Source organism: Phascolarctos cinereus, unplaced genomic scaffold, assembly GCF_003287225.1.
Source record: "Phascolarctos cinereus isolate Bilbo 61053 unplaced genomic scaffold, phaCin_HiC Scaffold_9;HRSCAF=440, whole genome shotgun sequence".
NCBI classification, from domain to species: domain Eukaryota; kingdom Metazoa; phylum Chordata; class Mammalia; order Diprotodontia; family Phascolarctidae; genus Phascolarctos; species Phascolarctos cinereus.
The window spans coordinates 229,105,108-229,127,723 of record NW_027556402.1 but is presented as its reverse complement, the minus strand read 5'-3'; the positions used below and the strand labels follow the sequence as shown (position 1 = coordinate 229,127,723).

Here is a 22,616-nt window from a genome sequence, read left to right as displayed (position 1 = left end):
CAGTCATGTCTGACTCTTCGTGACCCCATTTGGGATTTTCTTGGCAGAGATACTAGAGTGGCTTGCCATTTCCTTCTCCAGCTCATTTTACAGATGAGGAAATTGAGATAAACAGGGTGAAGTGACTTGCCCAGGGTCACACAACTAATAAGTGTCTGAGGCCAGATTTGAACTCAGAAACACTGAGTCTTCCTGACTCCAGGCCTGGCATTCTGTCTACTGTGCCACTTAGCTGCCCACAATTTATATACAGATTCATAAATTTAGAGCTCAAAGAGATCTTTATAGGTCAACTGGTCCAATCCCCCCCTGGAACATTGAGCAGTTCCTTCCAAAAAGGTGAAGTTGTACAGTACATTCTCTAGGGCAGTGGGTACAGTTTTCATTATGAAAAGTGTGGACAACTATAAAGCATGGCATTATTCTTTTTGAAATGAACCAGTGAAGTTCCTTTTGGTGAGATGAGCACACACTTTACATAAATTAAAATAAATCTCATATGGTAGAGCAGCCATTTTCAAAATTAATTTAATTACATGTTTAAAGTTTAATTACATTTAATTAAGCATTTAAGTTTAATAAGAAATAAATGAATGATCAATTAAATGCCCTAAAATGAAACACTGCCTTGTTAATGAAAATCTATGAGTCTTCTTATTCCACTCTGAACTGCTACTTTTCAGAACAAAGAAAGCTCTCTATAAGCTTTTTTAAATGTAAGATTTTAACTTTAAAGAACTGTGTCTGTACAGAATCAGGAAATATAAAATATTTCTGTAGCATTAGCATTTGTGTTTTTCATAATGACTGAAAACAGTTTTATCTTGCTTTATTTTTGAATGCGGCTATACTTTATTCTACATTTTAATTTCATAGTACATTTTATAGCCTTAGGAAAACCATTTCTTAATGTTCCCATTTTCCCAAAAGTTGTGCTTTTAAGAACAAGAAGAAATTTCACAGATTTTTTAGTAGATAAATCTGTACTGTATTTATTGGAAAACTTTAATTATCTTTTTGTGGATGTTTTACTAGGTTTTATTTTCTGCAGGTAGCCCTTTGTCTATTTTTGTAATAGGAATTTGGCAGTACTTAAATTTTATTTAAAAATACTACATGTTATTTTATCAGAGAATAAAAGTACTTTACCACTTTCTAGTGACTAGGAAAATTTCAGCCTCTACATTGAGATAAGAAACCCCTAACCTGTTACTGCTCCTCATTTGCAAAATCAAAGAAATCTATTCAAAGAAGAGTCGGCAGGCGGACATTACATTTATTTAACATTTAAAATGTGCCAGATGAAACACATATCCCAAAAGCTTGGGTTTCATGTAAATTTTCCTCCCTCTGGACTGACTGATAAATCCTGTTTTCTTATCAGTAAAAGGAAGGTTCTTCTATCCCTCCACTTACACAGCCACCACTCTAGTTCAGTCCTTCACTGACTCTCCCCTAGACCACCACAGTAGCCTCCTAATAGGTCTTCCTATCTCAATTACCTCCTTTCTAATCTTTCCTCCATAGGTCTAACCTGCAGCTCCTTATTATATGTAGGATTGACTATACATTTCTGTTTGGCTTTTAAAGCTCCTAACACACTGATGCCCAGCTACCTTTCCAGCCTTATTCTACATCCCTCTCCTTCACACACTGTGGGGTCCGGCCAAACTGGGCTGTTTGTAGGTCCTCTCATGAGGCATCCCATTATCTGTTTTAAGCCTTAGCTGGAACATACTTCCTTCTCTTTACCCACCTCTTAGACTAGCTGGATTCCTTCATAGATCAAAACCTCCTCTACATGCCTTTCCTTTTTCCTTCTAGCTGCTAGTGACTAAAATTATCCTGTATTTATTTTGTAAGTACTTTTATATGTATATATCGTATCTTGCAATAGAATGTCAACTCTTTGAAGGCAAGGACTTTTTCATTTTTTTAAATCTCTAACACCTAAAATAGTGCTTGGCACAAAAAGGTAATTAACTAATTGATTGAGTAGCAGTATTTTAGATCACTAAAAACCAAGATATTAATAAGTAGCAATAATGACTAAAACACTGATAAAATGTTCTGACTTCTATAAACCAAGGTGCCAAGAAGCAGAAGAGGTATAAGTTCTATTTAATAATCAATGCATGGGCACACAGAATGGCTAAATTAACTTAGCCAAAGCTAGGAATGACAGATATCCTGCCTCTGATGCTTAAATCCATCCAAGACAGATTATTTTTGAAAAGAATAAGAGAAAGGAAACTCAGTGACATTATACTGAGTCATTAGTTAGAAAATTGGGGCAATGATGTGAAAATACACTATGCTACCTAAAAAGCTGTATCTTTACTTCCCATATTCAGAAATAGGTGATAGCTGTAGCATGAATTCAGTAGAAGTAGAGTAGAAACACAGAATTAGTGAAGAAAAATACAAATTTAATATATTCTTTTTAAAATAGATAATTGTTTATCAATATTTGTTACAGGAGGCTAACTGCACTTAGAGGAAACTAGTTTTTCTTGGGAAAATACAGACAATAAATTGCAATCTTCTTTTTTCTTTATGTTGATGATTAAGTTAATAATAAAAATAAAATAAAAAAGAACTGAAATTGAGGATTGCCCAAAAGGTAAACAAAAGGTGCATGGGATGAGCAGGATGCAACAAATTATAACCATGAAATAACAAAGGAGAAATAGTATGAAAGATGTCATAAAAGAACACGTGACCAGAAAGAAAGTGGGCTGATTATAAGTCAAGAATGAAGGATAACTAATGGGTACCCTGAACTCCTTACTGGTGTCCTCGCAATTTAAAGGGAACCTAAGGAAGGTCCTCGACCACACCAGAAGGATCCTCTGTGATGTACTTCTGGAAGGACACGGCCAAGACATGGATGGGATGAGAATACGCACATCAATGACATCACAGATTCAATGGAGTACTTTAGTCTATCCTGCATGGCAATTAACACCATGACGGTGGAATTGGAGAAATACTCTCAGATTTGGCTTAGGAAAAAAAGAGTGGGACAGAAGAATAACAACAGGACCCAAGATGGATGATTGGATGGAAAGATCCTTATCATTAAGTCTATTGGACTATGGTAATCAAATATTTAGACCTTTTCCAAAATTGTAAATTTTCTTTCCTCGAATGTCATCCTTTCCTTATTTGTAGCTATTTTAAAATATCTGAAAAAACCTTCATAATTAAAATTATGTATTAAGCACCCACTTGCATATGGAAGCTGCTCTAAGATATGTCACTGTACTTTTTTTTCTTTTTAAACAATTTGTGAATTTCTTGTGCATTGAGTTGTCTGAAGAAAGGGGACCATAAAAGATTATTAAGTAAAGAAAAATTGTAGTGGCTATTTTAGAATGTAACCTCTTGGCAGGTGGGGATCATTATATTTACATATGTGTTTGATATAGCTTCTGGAAGGCAGTCATCTGGATGAGTAAGTTTCAGGTATGTAAATAATGGATTGTTTAAAAAAATCTAATTTTTGAGCATCAACGAGGTCTTTTTTTTTTTTTAGGAGTGAAGCAAATGTTGCTCTTACCATTAGCTATATGAATGAATTAAAAAACTCATTAAATACTTATGTGCAAAGGCCACTAGTAATAGATAGATAGATAGATAGATAGATAGACAGATAGATAGATAGATAGATAAAGAAGGCAGTTCCTGCTCTCCAGGAGCTCACATTTTAACAAGCAGATGGCACACATAGGAGATTTCAGCTGCAAGTCAGATGGAAAGGACCAGAGAAGAAGCGTAGATGGGGCAAAGTAGATGGTAAACAATCTTCTTTAATACACTGACAAAATCATACTTTTCTCTTATGTTAAATAATTTGACAGGCCCAGGGCTTTGACAGTGAGAACTTTCTTTTCCAGGTCCTTGGAAGCTAGAGCTGCCAAAGTTTAATCTTAAATTCTACAGATGCTTCTTACCACCAGCTCCTTATTATGAAGCTATTTTAGGGTAAAGCAGATGACCTGACAAGTTTTCATTTTTCCATATGTAGTACTGTACTAAATATTATTTGATATGATATCTTTTATCACATACATTTTGTTGCCTATAGAGTACCTATCACTACTCATCTGACAAAGATTTCCTTTTGCTTCTTCCTGTAGCTCTAAGTCTCCATTCTCTCTGCTTAATATATTTCTGTTAAAGAGAGTCAGGTCGGTGATAAAGGATCAAGACGGTTGTAGGTCAATGGAAGAAAAAAGAAAATCAAGACATGACAACCTTCTTGATAAAACATTAAATTTAACTTGCAAACAGCAAAGACTAGATTCCACTATCTTTGTAACAATCTGTAAGTTATATAAGCAAATGCAGAGCTTAATCATTTCACACATTTGGGTTCTGGTCCTCGGGAAAATTCTAATGATGACTTAGGCTCTAAAATACAGCTATATGTTGTAAGATGAGAGAAAAGGATGTCATCCACCAGCACTGGGAAAAGAGGAGTTCCTACAATCGTGCCCTTCGTGGCACAGTGGCAAATGGAGGCTTTCAGAAGCTATGCCAGGAGTATACAGACTGGCGAATCACCTCTTTCAGGGGGTGATCGGTAGATTCTTTCCATTTCTATTTTACCCTCTGCTTCTAGAATATCAGGGCAGTTTTCCTTATAAATTCTTGAAAGATGATGTCTAGGCTGTTTTTTTGATCATGGCTTTCAGATAGTCCAATAGTTTTTAAATTATCTCTCCTGGATCTGTTTTCCAGGTCAGCTGTTTTTCCAATGAGATATTTTACATTGTCTTCTATTTTTTCATTCTTTTGGTTTTGTTTGGTTTTGTCTTGATTTCTCATAAAGTCACTAGCTTCCAATTGCTCCATTCTAATTTTTAAGGAAGTATTTTCTTCAGTGAGTTTGTGGACTTCCTTTTCCATCTGGCTAATTCTGCTTTTTAAGTCATTCTTCTCCTCATTGGCTTTTTGGACCTCTTATGCCATTTGGGTTAGGCTATTTTTTAAGGTGTTATTTTCTTCAGTGTTTTTTTGGGTCTCTTTTAGCAAGCTGTTGACTTGTTTTTCATGATTTTCTTGCATCACTCTCATTTCTCTTCCCAGTTTTTCCTCTGCTTCTCTTACTTGCTTCTCAAAATCCCTTTTGAGCTCTTCCAAGGCCTGGGACTGATTCATATTTTTCTTGGAGGCTTTGGATGTAGGAGCTTTGACTTTGTTGTCTTCTTCTGGTTGTATGTTTTGATCTTCTTTGTCACCAAAGACTTTTTTTGTGCAGTGTGCCCATGTTCCCAGCCAATCACTTGAGTTTTATGAAGGTAGGGATCTATTTCCAGTGTGAAGAATACACTGTCTCAAGCTTCAGGGGTTTTGTGTAGCTGTTTTCAGAGATACTTGTAGGGACCTGTAAATTTTCAGTTCTTCCAAGGTGGTATGATCAAGGGTGAGGTGTTCACTCCTTTCTGGCCTGTGCTCTGGTCTATTAGTGACCATAAGCACTCTTCTCTGCTTGTAATCCTTAAGGAGGATTCTCTCTGCACAATCACTACAAGCTCCACCACACCAGCACTCCTCCTCACCACAGGATCACACCCAGAACTGTGACCCTGACCCAAACACAGGCAAAGCAAGAGAATCCTGCCTCAGCACCAGCAAAGAAATCCCTGCAGTCCCCCTCTGATCAGCCACTCGATTACCCCTCAGTCAGTGGTCCAGGAGCCCCAGAAGCAGCTGCTGCCCCTGGGCTGCGCTGGGACTGGGACCAAGCTCCCCCCCACCCCCAGTCACAGACCTTTCCTACTGACCTTTTAAGTTGTCTCTGGCTTTTGTGGGTTGAGAAATCTGGAAACCACCACAGCTGCTAGTGATTCAGTACTCTGAGGGCTGCTCCAGGTTCTCTGAGAACTAGTCTTTGCCTGCATGCCCACACTCAACTCTGTTCCTCTCCCAGCCTGGAGTGACAGACCTTTCCAATCAACCATTCAGGTTGTCTTGGGCTGGAAATTTGTTTCATTCTGTCTTTTTGTGGGTTCTGCTGCTCTAGAATTTGTTTAGAAATTTTTTTACAGGTATTGGAGGGGTTTGGGGGAGAGCTCAAGCAAGTCACTGCTTTCACTCTGCCATCTTTGGTGCTGATCTAGAACCCAAGTCTTCTGACACCTGGTTCTATGCTTGTTTCATGAGATTAGGTGAGAGATCAATGAGGGATACACCAAGTCTGGAACCACAGTCTGGAAAAGAGTCCTAAGAACTTCCTATTGAAATAAACCTAGCTATAATAAATCAAGATCTTAACTGAATTCCTACATGTCTGAAATGAGATGGCTTGCCAAACAGGTCCCAAATCACTTCATTTATCATTGTTGCTGTTGCTGTTGTTGTTATAGCTAGCATTTTTATATTGCCTATTATGTGTCAGGTACTATGCTAAGTGCCTTTACAAACATCATCTCATTTGACCCACACAACAAGCCTGGGAACTAGGCGCTATTATTATTATTCCATTTTATAACTGAGGAAATTGAGGCAAATAGAGGCTAAGTGACTTGCCCAAGGTCACACAGCTACTGGTTCTGAACTCAGGTTTTCTTGACTCTAGCCCAGCATTCTCTCTATTGCGCCATATATCTTCTTCCATCTCAAAATTTCCTCGTCTGACTAGCTACCTACAAACTCTATACCTACTATTCTAATTATAAAAGAATTAGGTTTCTAAGGTTCTGGTCCTTGGGAAAATCCATCCCTCAAACTAAATTCCTTTGAGTCAAATCACAAAACTGAAATAAATATTTGGACACCTATGAATTCCTGAATACTAAAAAATCTTGCAATTTTCACAGATTTAATAGCGTAAATACAAGTTATTAGTGTCATGTTGGTACTGATTTAGTTGAACACCTAATACTCTTGGCTGTATACCAAAAGTATGAAGATTGCTGTATTTACACTCCAGTTAGAACTGAGAGCCTTGAAAAATAAAAACCTGACCTTTGCTCATCACACCAGCATTGTATCAGTCTATTGATGGCTACTTAATATTAGACAATATGGCATGCTTGTGTGTCTTCTGTAAAAATGTATTTCATAAAAAATTGAGAATGTGGTATTATTTTATATTATTTTCATTGCTATCATGATCAGAAAGCTATCATTATTAAGTACTTCTTATACAGAATACTAATAGGCAGTGATTTAGAGCTATTTCATAATTTACTGATAATTAAAGCAGCAGGGACTTGTAAATATCTAGTATCAAGAATGTTCAACTGTCGAGAATTAAAATAATAGGGATAAAGGTGATAAGACTTGAAAAAGAAGAGGAAAAAAAAAATGTACAATGAAATGCAACAAAAAGTACACACAGCCATAACTGCTTATAATGTAAAAAATCAAAATTTACTCCTCACAATATATACTTTAAAATTATAAGCCTTTTCAAAGCAAAACTTCATTATATCAGTCTTTGAAATCTTAGGTCTTATGCAGGTTATGAACTTACCAGGATTCTACATTAGGATATGAAGTAATTTCTTCTGGAAGGAAAAATCCGTGCCATTTTGCAGACTGAATTATCTCTTGGGGCATCCTCTTTGACACATCATAATAGTGACCAAATCTTGAAGATGATCCTGGGCCAGTCTGATGAGAAAGAATACGTGTCATTTTAAATGGTATTTTTTTTCCAATTACATGTAAGGATGATTTCAACACTCATTTTTTATAAGATTTTGAGTTCCAAATTTTCTCCTTCCTTCCCTGCCTCCCTCCCAAGATGGCAAGCAATCTAATATAGGTTATACATGTATAATTATGTTAAACATATTTACACATTAGTCATGTGATGAAAGAAGAAACAGAACAAAAGGAAAAAAAGCACCAAAAAATAAAGAAAATGAAAACAGCATGCTTCGATCTGAATTCAGACTCCATCAGTTATTTCTCTGGATGTGCATAGCATTTTCCATCATGAGTCTTTTGTAACTGTCTTGGATCATTGCACTGTTGAGAAGAGCTAAGACAATCACAGTTGATCATTGCGCAATGCTGCTGTTACTGTGTACAATGTTCTCCTGGTTCTGCTCACTTCACTCAGTATCAGTTCATGTAAGTCTTTCCAGATTTTTCTGAAATCAGCCTGCTGATCATTTCTAACAGCAACAGTATTCCACTGCACTCATATACCACAACTCATTCAGCCATTACTCAACTTATGGGCATCCCCTCAATTCATGTGTCATTTTAGGATAGTTTCTTTTATAAGTCTTAGCAGTCACATTAGTTCACTAACCAAACAATCAACAAACATTTATTAAGCACCTACTATGTGCCAGGCGATGAGCTTGTAAAAGTACAAAGAATGAAATAATCCCTACTCCTAAGGAGCTTAGATGTTAAGCTGGAACACAGCTGAGTATCTTTAAACATTAGACACCATCAACAAATTCACAGAGATCCTTGATTACAATTTTAAAATCTCTCACTTAGCAGTCCCTTTAGAGACTGCACCATACTTTAATGCATCACAATGAATTTAATATGAATCAGTTATGAAATTATAAAAATAACTAGATGGAGTGGCACAGGGGATGGGAAGGTTTGCGGTTACATCCCACCTCTGAGACATCCTGTCTGTGTGACCTTAGACAAGTCCCTAATCTCTCAGCACTCTAAGTATCTCCTAAGGCTATATGTGGTAGAGAGAGTTTTAGATTGAGAGCTTCCTATAGTAATGAAATCACAAAACTAGTTTCTAGCCCATAATTATGAAACTGCATGATTATTATCTTGAGTGGCCCAACTGAGCCTGGGAGGTGACTGTCATTTAAAACTTTAAAAAAGTTTTAAGGTTTAAGGTTAAGGTTTTAGGACTTAAGGTTAAAGTCATCTGGATTCCTGTTGGTGAAGGATTCCAGAAAGAACACTGTGAGAATTTCTTGTTTGGTCGAACCCTGCAATATACTATTGCCCCGATTTCCATGGAAAAGACTGACTGCAAAACACACACAAAAAGAGGAGAATCACTCCAGAAGCCAAAAGGCCTTTATAGACTGTAGGTCTTTGATCAGAGTTGTAAACTAAAACTTAGGCCATTTAGATTAAAAACCAACAAATAAACAATATTTCATAATTGTTATTAAGTACTTACAATATATAAATGCCCAAAGATAATCATTTTTGAATTAAATCAATGCCAAATTAAAAAAAAACTGCACAAAAATTAAAATTAAATTTTAAACCAATATTCAATCTTAGTCAAATTAACTCTTAAATGAAGTAATAGAAATGTTCATGACTCCTTGATGCCATACTTATGCTTCTTTATTTAAAATGTTTTACTGAAATGTTTTAGTGTGATCTTTTGAATCAGATTTCTTGCTCTAAAGACACAGCAACTAAGTTTTTATTTCATTTTTTTCTTTAATTTCAAAGACACCTAAACTAAGTTTGCTTTGGCATTTAACTATTATTAAAACATTGACAAACAATAACATTTTATATTAAAATATATGCTTCATAAAAAACAGAGTGTAAAGTTATTTAGTCTAAAGGTTGTGTGAAAGCAATTTAAACAGGGTCTGTTCTTTGGCCTATAATCTATCCTTTATCCGGATTACAGTTCAAAATGTTTTTACTGCAATCTCTGCTAGAGCTCATCTTTTTCTTGTATAAGTCCAAGCCCCCTTAATGTTTTAGAAAGGCCTTGACTAACTGAACTTTGATCTGATGTCTTCATTGAGAAAAGCTCCAGGTTGCCCATTTCAGATGCAAATCCTCACTAAGGCCCCAAAGAGTTTAGTAAAGACAGCGAAAAAGAAGAAACAAGAAGTTTCCAGGATCCTCTTTGAGAATCCTGGGGCACATTGGTGTCCTTAATCCACGCTGCTGCAGGGATTAAGGTAGGTGATAACCTTTCTCAATTCAAAAGAATAAGTAGAGTGCCAACAAACTGGGTGGAGACTAGGATTTGGCTATAATAAAACACCACGCAATAAAAGCCTGGTCTATGTCAGAAGCTTCTGAATAGGCCTCAATGTACCACATTCCCAGGCCTAGTGGGGAAGCTTGCAAAAGCCTACCTGAATCAAGTAAGCATGAATAATCTGTTTTAGCAGACGGGCCATGGAGAGAGAAAGAAAGGGAGACTTTCCACTTCTTTTAAGTTGGACTTGATAAATTTATTAGTGGACTGAGGCTTCCTGGAGCCCTATGAGTGAGAGGGTGCAGAAAGAAATGAACTAAATTATCAGTGAACAAAGTATTCTTTTAGGCCACCATTAATTATTAGTATTTCTAATTATAATACTGATGAGACAGAAAAGTCATTTTGAGAGATGAATAACGGCAGAAAATTAATTTCATGTGACAGTTTATCTACTGACCAAGAATAAAAATAGTTCATTAAAAAATAAAAATAAATCTGTATATCTTTTAGTTTCATTTAGCTCACTATTTTTAGTCAGGAATTAAAAATTAGTTTGGAATGAACAAATATAGCTTACCAATAGACAATTAGATAATGAGAAACAACTATAACCCTTGAAATCTTTTATAGGAAAAATCCAAGAACAAAGATTGCCCACCTCACACGCCTCCATAAAAGCAATTTATGGAAATGAATTAATGTACATCTAAACAGGTTTCTGAATCCCTTTAAGATGTTCAGGAGTACTAATCAAGAACAAACAACTGAGCTATTTCATCTAAAAAAAAAAACCCTGCCCAAATTAAGGTCCATATGAAAAAAATTCCATTTATTATCATTTACTTAAAAATAAATCCATGTTAATTCATCATGGTCAAATCACTTTACCACTCTAGGCCTCAGTCTCCTCATCTACAAAATGAGGAGTCTCCAAGGATATGATCTCTAAAGTCTTTCAGCTCTAGATCAGGGGTTTTTAAGTTTTTTGTGTGTCATGCGGACAGCCTCAGGGCACAGACTGAGTCATTTATCAGTCAGTCAATCTATGTTTATGTGCAAAGCACTGCACACCCCAGGTACAAAAAATGGCAAAAGAAAAACTTTGTCCTCAAAGACCTCACAATCTAATGGGAGAGAGACAACAAGCAAACAAATAGGTACAATAGGATAAGTAGGAAAATTTGTTGTTCAATCATGACCAATTCTCCCCATCTGGGGTTTTCTTGGCAAGGATACTGGAATGGTTTGCCATTTCCTTCTCCAACTCATTTTACAGATGAGGAAACTGAGACAAATAGGGTGAAGTGACTTGCCTAGGTCACACAGCTAGTAAGTGCCTGAGGCCAGATTTACACTATAGTCTTCCTCACTCCAGACCTGGTGTGCTCTATTTACTGTGCCACTTAGCTGTCCCAAAATAGGAAAATTGGAAATATTTGAAATAAGGAAGGTACTAGAATTAAGAAGGGCTGGAAAAGGCTTCCTTCAGAAAATGGGATTTTAGTTGAAAATGGAAGCCAGGGAAGCCAGTTAAGTGGAGCTGAGGAGGGAGAACTGCAGGCATGGAGGACATCCTGAGAAAATGCCTGGAGCTGAGAAATGCAGCTTCTTGTTGGTGGAATGGCCAGGAGGCCAGTGTTACTAGATGGAAGCCTCCATGGTATGGAGTAAGGAATAACAAGACTGAAATTGTAGGATGGGGCTAGGTGACGAAGGGCTTTGAATATCAAGCAGAGGATTTTGTATTGGATCTGGAAGTAATAGGAAGTCACTGAAGCTTACTGAGTAGGGAGGTGACATGGCTGGGCCTGGGCTTCAGGGAAATCACTGTGGAGAATGGACTGCAGTGGGGAGAGCCTTGGGGAAGGCAGACTCACCAGCAGCATGTTGCAACAGTCCAGGGGGGAGGCGATGAGGGTCTGCAACGAGTGGCAGCAGTGTCAGAGGCAAGAAGGGGGCGCATTAAAGAAGGGAGTGTATTAGAGAGACAGTACAAAGGTGCAATCTAAAGACCTTGCCAACTGATCGGATATGGGAGGTAAGAGAGAGTGAGAAGATGAGGAAGACACTGAGGTTATGACACATAGGCTGCAGACCTGAGGGACTAGGAGAATGATGTTACCTTCTACTGCAATAGCGCAGTAATGAAGAGGGGAGGGTTTAGAGGGAAAAACTAATGAATTCCATTTGGACATGTTGAATTTAAGATGCCCATTCGACATCTGAGATGTCTGAAAGGCAGTCAGAGATGTGAGACTGGAGATCAGGAAAGAGGTTAAGATAGGATAGGTAGGTCTTCTAGATGGTAATTAAAACCATGGGACCTCCCTCCACTGCAAGGGAGAGGTGGAAAGGAGCCAAAAAAAAAAAAACCCCAACCAAAAACCCCAACCCCAAAATCAAAACCTCTTTGTGTCCGAGACCCTCATATCTTTTTGGTAGTTTGATGAAACCTATGGACCCCTTCTTGAATGGTTTTAAATTCATAAAATAAATTATGTAGGATTACAAAAGAAACCAATTATTTTGAAATATGTTTATCAAAATATTTTTTTAAAAAACAAGTTCATGGACTGCAGATTAAGAATCCCTGTGATCAAATTATTTCCTTTATGTGCCTCCTGCCGCGCTACTTTAGAAAAGACAGTCATTATTACTGCTCTGGACAGACTGCAATAGCCTCCTAACAAGTTTTCCTTCCTTTGCGTTTTTCCCACTCCAATCTATTTTTCATCCATAAAAATATCTCTTTTAGCAGTACAAAAGTCTTTAGGCCTTTCCATTATATGAGTCAAGTTTGACCTCTTTTGTCTGGCATCTGAAGCCCTCCAAAATCTTCTGCCACCCTATTTGCCCACTATCAATCTCCAATTACTCTCCTCTAGGCTCTAGAAAAAGTGGACTACTCTCTACGCTTTGACTCGACCCTTCATTTTTTTGCCTCCCTGCATGGATTCAATGCCTAGCATGGACTCCCTCTTCTTTCTCTAGCTCTTGGATTTCTCTTCATTCTTCGAGTCTCAACTCAAACGGCCTTTCCTCAGTGAAATCTCCCTTGCTTCCTAGTCACCCATCCCTCTTGAATCTTACAAGACGCCCCAACTCACAACTATCTAACGCACTGACTGTGAAAGAATTTATTCTGGCCGTCTCTGTTCCTGTCTTCTTCTCCTAGCAGGCAGTGAACTCCCACAACATCACACTGTATTTCTCTCAGTGTCAGGCACAGTGATCCTCCCTAACTAGCACAAAATGTTTCTCAGATGAGCAACATTGGCTGATGAATATTACTAATGAAAATTTTTATGGGTTTATATAGGTCCAGCTTTGCATCGTGAGAACGACTGCCCCATGATCCACAGACTTAGTCATGGTAGTCACTTTACCCTTCTCTGTATTACCAGTTAGAGCAAAATAGTCTATGAATGGTCCACATTACCCCTTAACAGAAAAACAACTTCTCCCCACCCCCCAATACTGACGGTGGATAAACAAGTCATCCTTGAATGCAGAAAATTAGCAAGTTATAAAAAATATTAAGAAATCACACAGAAAGCTTTCACTGACAACATTCATAATGTACCGTACAATATGATTACTCTTTTCAATCATTCAGACGATACCAGTCTGAAACCTGTAATAGCTATGACCACCAATGTTTGCTGAATTCATTCACAATTTACAAATTTCACTCTAGTGACTACATTTGACAAGCTAGTCAGTCACCAAAGGGGGAGGCAGCATGTGAGATGGTCAGTGTCACTAAGTTAGGTATCCTGTCTCCCATGTGGGCACCCAGCCCTGAGAAATCTGCATCTCCCTGCTTCCTTGGGCAGTCCTCGGGCCTGCATGGGGTAGTGTGTGTCGGCTACATGGAAGCGGCTCTCTTTCTTGATGGTAGGCTCCTTGCTACTGTGAGACTGGTGAGAAGCAAAGGGAACTTTGGGCCATCTGAACGAAGGGGTGACAGAAGGTCACCTAGCACGACGGTGAGCTATCCGGGACTAACTACCTTGTGAACAGTGGAAGGAAGCTCTCTGCCCTCCAAGGCAATAGCTCAGGGCTGCTGTAGTTATAGTTCCTATGTTGTATGATAGTAGGGCTGTGATCTTTGTCAGAGGGAAGAATATGCATGTGGATGAAATGACATCCTGGAAGTACAAACATGTTTTAAGTTGATTCTACACATAAAAGGCACTTTCTAGATGCTTGTGGAAGTGACCTGAACATGAAAGTGACCCTAGTTGTTCAAAGGCTATGCTGATGGAATAACAACAACAGTAACTACTAATATTTGTATAGTGCGCTAAGGTTACAAGGCACTTTACAAATATCTGATTATCATCTTCACAATCCCAGGGGCAGGTGCTATCATTATCCCCATTTTACAGTTGAGGAAACTGAGACAAAGAGTGACTTGTCCATGGTTCCACCACCAGTAAGTGCCTAAGGCTGGATTTGAATTCCAGTCTTCCTGACTCTGCCTAAGTCCAATGCTCTTTGTCCTGTGCCACCTAATTATGACAGATCTAAGCAAGTTGGGCAGCCTTTGGCTGCAGGCCTGGCAATGGGCCGTGTGTCTGCCTTCAAGAATTAGACTAGCCAATTTTGGGGTGGCTTCTCCCCAGCCAGCTCACCACCAGGGGAGGAGGGATTCTTTGCTTTTTTTTTTTTGGTCATAGCAACTAATGAATGCTATCTAATATGAGAGAAAGGGGCCACAGCATGCATGGGTGAAGTACTTGCACCACAGAAACAGGCCTCTTTTGAACTAATAAAGTAGAACCTGCTCTTACACAAAGGCAAAGGTATAGCTGACTTGACAAATGATCTCATTTCAGCTTTGGCAAGGCAGTCAGAACAATCCCAAGCAAAATCACCTCCCCCAACCCTGGTAGAGGCAGGCCAAGAGTCCGATGACCGGCACTGCCTCCTGGACCTGGCCCTGCACTGACTTGCCCTCCCCCTGCTCTCTCTCCTCCCAAGAGGCAATTGCAGGAGAGATGCAGACCTCTCCAACCTTGGCCTTTTCAGCAGCCAGAGCTTTGACAGACCTCTAAAAGAAAGTTCTTGCTACCAAAGTCCTCAGCACCAAAATGCTTGGTGTTGTCAAATGATTTAATGTCAGAAACAAATTACAGTCTTTCAATCAAGATGATACTGAAGAAGATGTGTTGGTACATCAATGTATGTATTTACGAACAACAGGACTATTGGCCATCCGGACCAGCTGGTCTTATAACATTGAGCACTGGGCCCATCTAACTGTCCTGTGGTTGAACCTTTCTATATATATGCTGTTTCTTTCTATTATAAAGTCAGGTCCTTGAGAGCAGGGGCTTTCCTGCTATACTATTTATATCTTCAGTACTGAGTATAGGAGGTATTAACCTGGGGTCCTAAGAAAGATTTCAGAGGGTCCATGAATGTGGATGGGAAAAACACTCTATCTTAGTTTTCATTAACCTCTAACTAAAATCTGGCAATTCCTTCAATTACGAATATAGGTAATAAAGCATATCACTGCTTAGAAATAACTGTAGTCATCAGACCTGCTGCTGGATCACATGTGATCAGTCATACTGTCTAGCGATGCTCATATGATACAGTTGGCCAAATATCAGGGTCCACAGGCTTTACCAGGATGCCAAAGGAGTCCATGATAGAATCAAGGTTAAGAATCTCTGACTCAGCTCAATGCTTTGCACATAGGAAGTACTTAATAAATGCTTTCTCATTCATTCACACATTCATTAACCTACCTTGTATTTTCCGAAGTTTTTCTTAACGGCAGCTCTGAGAGAACATGAGTGACTATGTACTCTTTACGTTTATAATTGATTTATTTTTTGAATGAATTCAGCAAATATTTATGAAATTCATATTACTTGTAATGTTTTAGCTATTTGGAACCCTCAAGAAATCAATAGCTGAGGATATCTGTATCTTCTACATAAAGAATATTTTACTTGTTTAAAGCAACAAAACTTTTTATTCTAATTACTCTGGATGAAAGTATTTCTAAAATAAATTGCAGACTTCTCTAACATCTTAAATAGAGCAAACTGAATAATTCATCATCACAAATAAACATTCATTCATTTAAATAATAAGTAAAATAAATATAAATAAGTAAATAAATTTGTACAGGTATAGGAAAATTGTATACATATGTTGAGTTACCTCCATTTTGGGTAAGTTTTGATAACGCCAGGCTATCTTCATGGAAATATCCAGCTCTCCTTGTGATCTATGACTACTTACTTCATCAAGCTCTTTTCTATACTTATCATCATGTAATGGCTCAGGAAGCTCCTAATAAAGGAGAATAACATGTTATTGGAGAATACGTTATTAAAAATTATGATGATCATTAGGATTTTCCAAAGAACTAAAAAACTAACAAAAACACAAAGCTATGCCAAACACATGCAATTATGAAATATAGAATGGTTGAAATTAATTTCCCAACTAGCTAGAGCTTAAGGCAAATTAGTATCCAGAAACCACATAGAACTTTTCTGCTTTTTTTAGACTACTCCAGATATTCTCAGCCTTATATTTGCTTATACTTCAGATATTTGCAACTTTGCTACTATTCCAAGAGGCAGATATGGCTTTTTTTATTCCTATGTTTTAATCAAAGCTTAAAATTACAATTTACATATTTCTAATTACAGTTAACATTTGCCATGAAGTAAAAATAAAGCATGTGTCCAATCTGTTTACTGATTTGTAATTCTATTTCATTGAAATAACGAAGTGAAGGGGCAGCTAGGTGGCGCAGTGGATAGAGCACAGGCCCTGGATTCAGAAGGACCTGAGTTCAAATGCAGCCGCAGACACATAACACTCACTAGCTGTGTAACCCTGGGCAAGTCACTTAACACCATTGCCTAGCAAAAAGAAAAAAAAAAGAAAGAAAAAAGAGGTGAAATAACCACAATTAAAATGAAGACATTTATCTATCCTGTATCAAATGTCATTTTTGTACCTGCTAGTTTTTGTTTCCCATTTCAACAATAAAAACAAAATCTCAAATCCTCAACATAACAAAAAACAGCCAATTTCTATTCTAGGTACCTCTTGGGGGGGCGGGTTGGAGTGAGGAGAAGGAGTGACAATTTGCCTTCTAAATTACAACAACTACTACTAATATTAATTAAAAATAAGAGCAACAATAATAATAATAGCTAACATTTATATAGGGCCTACCATGTGCCAGGCACTGTGCTAAGCACTTTACAATTATCTCATTTGTACTTTACAACAACCCTGGGAGGTAAGTGCTATTATCCCTATTTTACAGATGAGGAAACTGAGTCCAACAAAGCTTAAGTGACTTGCCTAGGGTCATTCAGCTACTAAACATCTGAGGCTGAATTTGAAACTAACCCCAAGCCCAATCCTCCATCCACTGCACCACCAGCAAAGACTGTTCTACATGATACTCTCAGGAAAGGGTATGGGACAAATAATGCAACATGTGGAGTATAGTAAATTCCATGGAAGGGGGAAAATACTTTGATAGTTTTGGTTTATTTTTGATATAGCAGAATCAGAAAGTGTAACTTGGCAATGTATTAAATGCACTGTCATGTTGTACAACAGTATCTTTGTTTCCAAAGCTGAGCATTGAATACTTACATTAGGTAGCAAATAAACTGTCTGCTGCAGGTATTGATTCGCTTCAAGTGACCTCAAAGTATATTAATTAATAGAAGGAACTAGCTATATTTTTGAAAAATTCCTACCCATAAAATATTTTTGGTTTAGGCAGTCAAACAAAACATATGTATGATACAAGACATGGAATATAATTTCTTTTTCTGATGGAACATAAAATTTAAAGGTTCTCAAAAATAAATATAATTATCATATCTGCTATTCAGGATAATGTATTTTTATGTTTTTTTAAATTTATTTCATTATTTCTAAAATACAAATTCTATGTTGTTAAAATATCAACTTAGATTAATAGAAGGCTTCATAATCTCATGGCTATCAATGCATGCTTATGACAAAATACACTATTCACCCAACAAAAAAGGGGGAATTCAACAACACATTTTGGCTATTAGAGAAAAGGCTGAGGGCTTCCTCCTCTACCATGCCCAAGTTTTTATTTGACTGTTTCTTACTCTTTACAAATATCTCATGGTAAATCAGAAATTTTACTCTATTAGGTTATTTGTGATTAAGAAGAAGGCTTGTCTACAATCATTCTTAAATGAAATCTTTTCTTAATATGATTGTAATTCTCATTAATGTCAGATAACATATGAAGAGAACATGATGAAATTACCCAACCTTTTCCTACAAATTAGAAATTTTTCTTGATTTAACATTTTAAGAAACCTTATTCATAAGAGCAGAAAATTTGCATTCTTTCAAAACTCTTCCATGTACCTCAGTTCTTCGATAGAATATAATGTTAACATCATCAACTAATCCAAACTAATGTGGATGAAATAGGTTTTCAATAATTAGTCCTTTCTGCTGCATACCTGAAGGTAAGGATGAACAGGTTCAAATGGGTTGGAGTACTCTAGAGCCAAACATTATATTTTCCTCTGATTTGACAAGGTTGGTATGATTGTTACATGGAAAACCATTCTAATTTACCTTATTTAATTATTAGTTTCCTTGAAAAGCCACTGAATATTTTTGCAACCTTTTTGTTTAAATTAGTTTCATATAATTACTTTTTTTCACAAAATAAGTTTCTTTCCATTCTACGCAATGGGAATTTGATAGATGAAGCCATATCATAATTCCCATTAAGTTGTATTATTAGATTACTAAATGTACAAAGCATGTTACTTTTGCCCAAGTAATAACTATTATAGAGCTACTCAACATTAATTTTACAGAAGATAGTAGCAACCCAGCACAGGCTAAGTATTACCTCTTTCTTCCAGGTTATATACATACTTTTCTTTGTGCAGGATAGGTTCAGTCATAGATAGTTCTATCCTGATATTGTTTTTTGGACTCCATCATTTTCCAAGTAACTTCCCTCCCACCCCCCTCGCGTCCAGTTGGTAGAAATGGCAGGTGAATGAGCAGCCAATGACATAGATGGTAAAGATGTCTTAGTGTTCTGTTTTTAATTTTTTTTCTTTTGAGGGAGCTCTTGCTTTTAATCTACCACTGCCAAACAATGATGGGAAATAACAGTGAATTACTAATCTACCACCTCATGGTGTTCTTGATAAATGTATCTTCTCTTGTCTCTAAGATAGTAACACAAAGGCTTTTCCCTCAGTTTATAATGCTCACCTACACCAATCCATGTATGCATGATGTCTTCTAGCATCAATAAAAGAAGCTGTAGAATTGAATGGCTTATGAGAAAAAAAAATTGCTCAAAATATTATTTTAAACTTGGATGGCCATACTGCCCATAATACTTACACTGGACAGAACCCATCCCTTGTCTCTAAATAAGGCCTCAAGATCACAAAAACAGAACGATAATTTTTAAATATATGACTATTGAAAAAAAACAGTGAACAGAAAATTTTGCTATTTAAAGGGTTTAACCTAAGGAGGAAATCACATTAAATTCTCACAAACTAGTTACATATTGAAAACATCTATAATTTAAACTGTTATTCTCAGTTGGGAGACTTTCAGGTAATACCTGAAATACTTTATGGCATGTGTTATCTTTGCTAATCTCAAAAACACAATGGAAATGAGTGCTACTCACAAACCATTGTTTAGGAAGAGATGGTAAATCCTATCTTTGAATTCCTCATTAAGCTGCCCATTGTCCAGGGGTTTTCAAAACTCAAACCACAACTGTTAAATTGCAGTATCATCACTTAACAAATGTGTCATCTCAAATATTTCCAGAAGGCAATTTAGTTTATAATATTATTTCAAGATAATACATTTTAGACTTTAAGGTGCCTTGGAAACACATCAACGAAATTTTTTAAAAATGCACAGGAGTCTGTCCTCCCAAGTGGAAGGTGAGTGTGTGTGTACACATACGCATGCATTCACATGTGTAAAAATATTCTAAAAAACTCACGTCACAGGGAAATGAGACTACACCAATCCTGCGGGGCTGGTGCATTTTTTTCTACTTCAAAACATATTGAAAGACAAGAAGCATACAGAGATAGTGTAATAATACTCTCTGGAAATTAAGATGACAAGAGAAGGGAACAATGGGATTCATCCTGTGATAATTATCTGACCAAATATAAAAACAGCATCTATTCTTCTTGACTCAAGGAAGATGGCCTTGGGTTTTGTCATCTGAGCACCAAGATCCTCAGGGGGGAAACAAAGGGAATAACAAATAACAGGATAGCCTAGGCACAAAGAAAATCATACAACAAAACAGGCTGTAGACCAAACCGAACCAGCCATTCAAACTGAATTCAAACAGAATCTGCTCAGCCCTGAAAGAGGGACAGAGCCAGCATAGGGCAGTGGCTGTGGTATGTGGCTCCCTCGTCAAATCCCAGCCCTATCATTGCCCATGGGACCTGGGCACTTACTTCCCCTCTCTCACTTCAGTTCTCTCAATTCTGAAATGAGGGAACTGGATTGGATGACCTTTGGGTCCTTTCCAGATGTAACTCTAGGACTATGAAAACTAAAACCCAGTTGAGGATACCTTATTTAATATTAGTCATCTTTAATATGAACAGATCTCTTCCTAAATCCAACACAACTTTTTCGGTTTGTTGTGTTTTTGCTTTTTAATCTTATAAGTAAATGCCATCAAGAATCCTTTGGTGATGGATTTTTCATTATTTCTGTCTTTAGATACCTCAACATTTATCTACCCCACAGGGCTGTTCTATGGCACACAACACAACACAGCTTGTTCATTATTATTTTTCATTTTTCTAATATCTTTTGATAGATTTCTAGTAGAAATGGCACTGGGACAATTTGCTGTCTTGTTATTACTCTTTCAAATTTAATGTTCTAAGGACTACTGCACAGATGGATAAAATAAGTGCTTGCTATTACTAAATACAAGGATTAGGATATAAAATCATCTTCTGTAAGTTTACTAAAATAATCTTTGAGGCAACTCTATAAGCAGATAAGCCAATGGTTTTCTTCTCTTCCATCATATTTCTACATTTTGAAAGTTGGTTTGATGATAGCCACTAAAAACAACGTTCTTAAATATTAATGGTCAGAGTTACAGCCAGGGGACTGTAAGTAATCATTCGCTATTGGTTTTGATTTGTTTTACGATAGTGTTTGCTGTGGTGGCTCTTGTTAATGGGCTATGACCCAAGAGTTCATCACCAAGAAGTCAGGCTACTTTTCACAGTATGGTCTGTTGCTCAGATTGTACTTGGAAGTCTTCCCAACACTGTAGAATCTACCAGTACTTGCATTCCACTGGTGCCCTCTTCAAAAATGGAAGGTCATACTCATGCCATGAGAAGAAATCAGGGGAGGACTTTATTCTTGGACATTTTAGATATTTTTTTCAAGTAACTTGTATTTCACCATACCACTTCGTTGGCACAATAAAAACCCATAGAAAACATGTGAGCTCCTAGCAGTATTAAAAAATTAATATGTACAAGTTCTAGAATGAAGTTCTAGGAACTAAATTTTTAAAAAAATTTGTAGAAACAAAATTAATTGCTTTTTTTTCTTCACATTTAGACAAACATTCCCAACTTTATGCACAGACCTCACAAATTATAACTTTAGTCAGCTGGTCAACAAGCATTTACTAAGAGCCTACTAGGTGCCAAGAACTGTGCTAAGCCCCTAACCTTTCTTAAATTCTAGTTCATTAGATACTTACCCAACATGATCAAAAATGAATTTTTAATTTTCCCCTCTAAACTATTTCCTTCACCTAGCTTCTCCATTCTATTGATGCTACCCGGATTTCAGTCAACTCAGCCTTAAATTAGTCAAGTGATCCAGTGTAACCTTAGGCCTCTATATGAAATGATTTGCAAATTCTGTAAAATGTAACTTAGACATAAACCACACATTTCTTTTTCTTTCTTGCTGCCACCACCCTCATTGATGCTCTCATATTCTCACCTAGACTATTTTAATGATCCCCTAGTTGGGGCAGCTGGGTGACATAGTGGATAGAGAACCAGGCTTAAAGTGAGGAAGATCTGAGTTCAACACTAGCCTCCAACACTTACTAGCTGTGTGACCTTGGGCAAGTCACTTAAACCTGTTTGCCTCAGTTTCTCATCTGTAAAATAAGTTGGAGAAGGGAAAGGTAAACCATTCCAATAAAACCCCAAATGCAGTCATGAAGAGTCAGACATGACTGAATAACAACAAAAGTGGATTCCTCTACCTCCAGGTTCTCATTCTTTTAATCTATCCTACCCATTGTTATGAAATTAATTTTCCTAAAGCAGATCTCAGAATTTTACTCTCCCCCTGAAAGGCCTTGTATGGCTGTCAAACATGTACTCAAATGGATATCTGCACTATATAATTAGGTACTGAACCTGAAGTCCACAATCAGTTGCAAAGTTCTGCCTTCCCAGCCTCTTCTACTACATGGATCCTATGTTCTAGGCACTACTGAATTACATGTTCTAGGCAAACTATCCTTCTCACTTTTCCTTGAACCTAATGCTTTTGGGATTCTGTGCCTCTGTCCATGCTCTTCCCTCCATATGGAATGCTCTTCCCCCTTCATTTCCGCTTACCCAAATCCCATCACCTTCAAGGCCAA

General features: G+C 37.2%; 1 protein-coding gene across 1 annotated transcript in view; it reads right to left on the bottom strand.

Annotated features, from left to right (window-relative positions):
* ELP4 (elongator acetyltransferase complex subunit 4) overlaps positions 1–22,616 on the bottom strand; it is a 259,098-nt gene that overhangs the window by 191,692 nt on the left and 44,790 nt on the right. Inside the window, exons 4-5 of the mRNA XM_020963880.2 lie at positions 16,094–16,225; positions 7,487–7,626 (exon numbers count right to left, since the gene is read on the bottom strand). Of these exons, the coding sequence (XP_020819539.1) occupies positions 7,487–7,626; positions 16,094–16,225 (272 nt within the window). The remainder of the gene's footprint in view (positions 1–7,486; positions 7,627–16,093; positions 16,226–22,616) is intronic.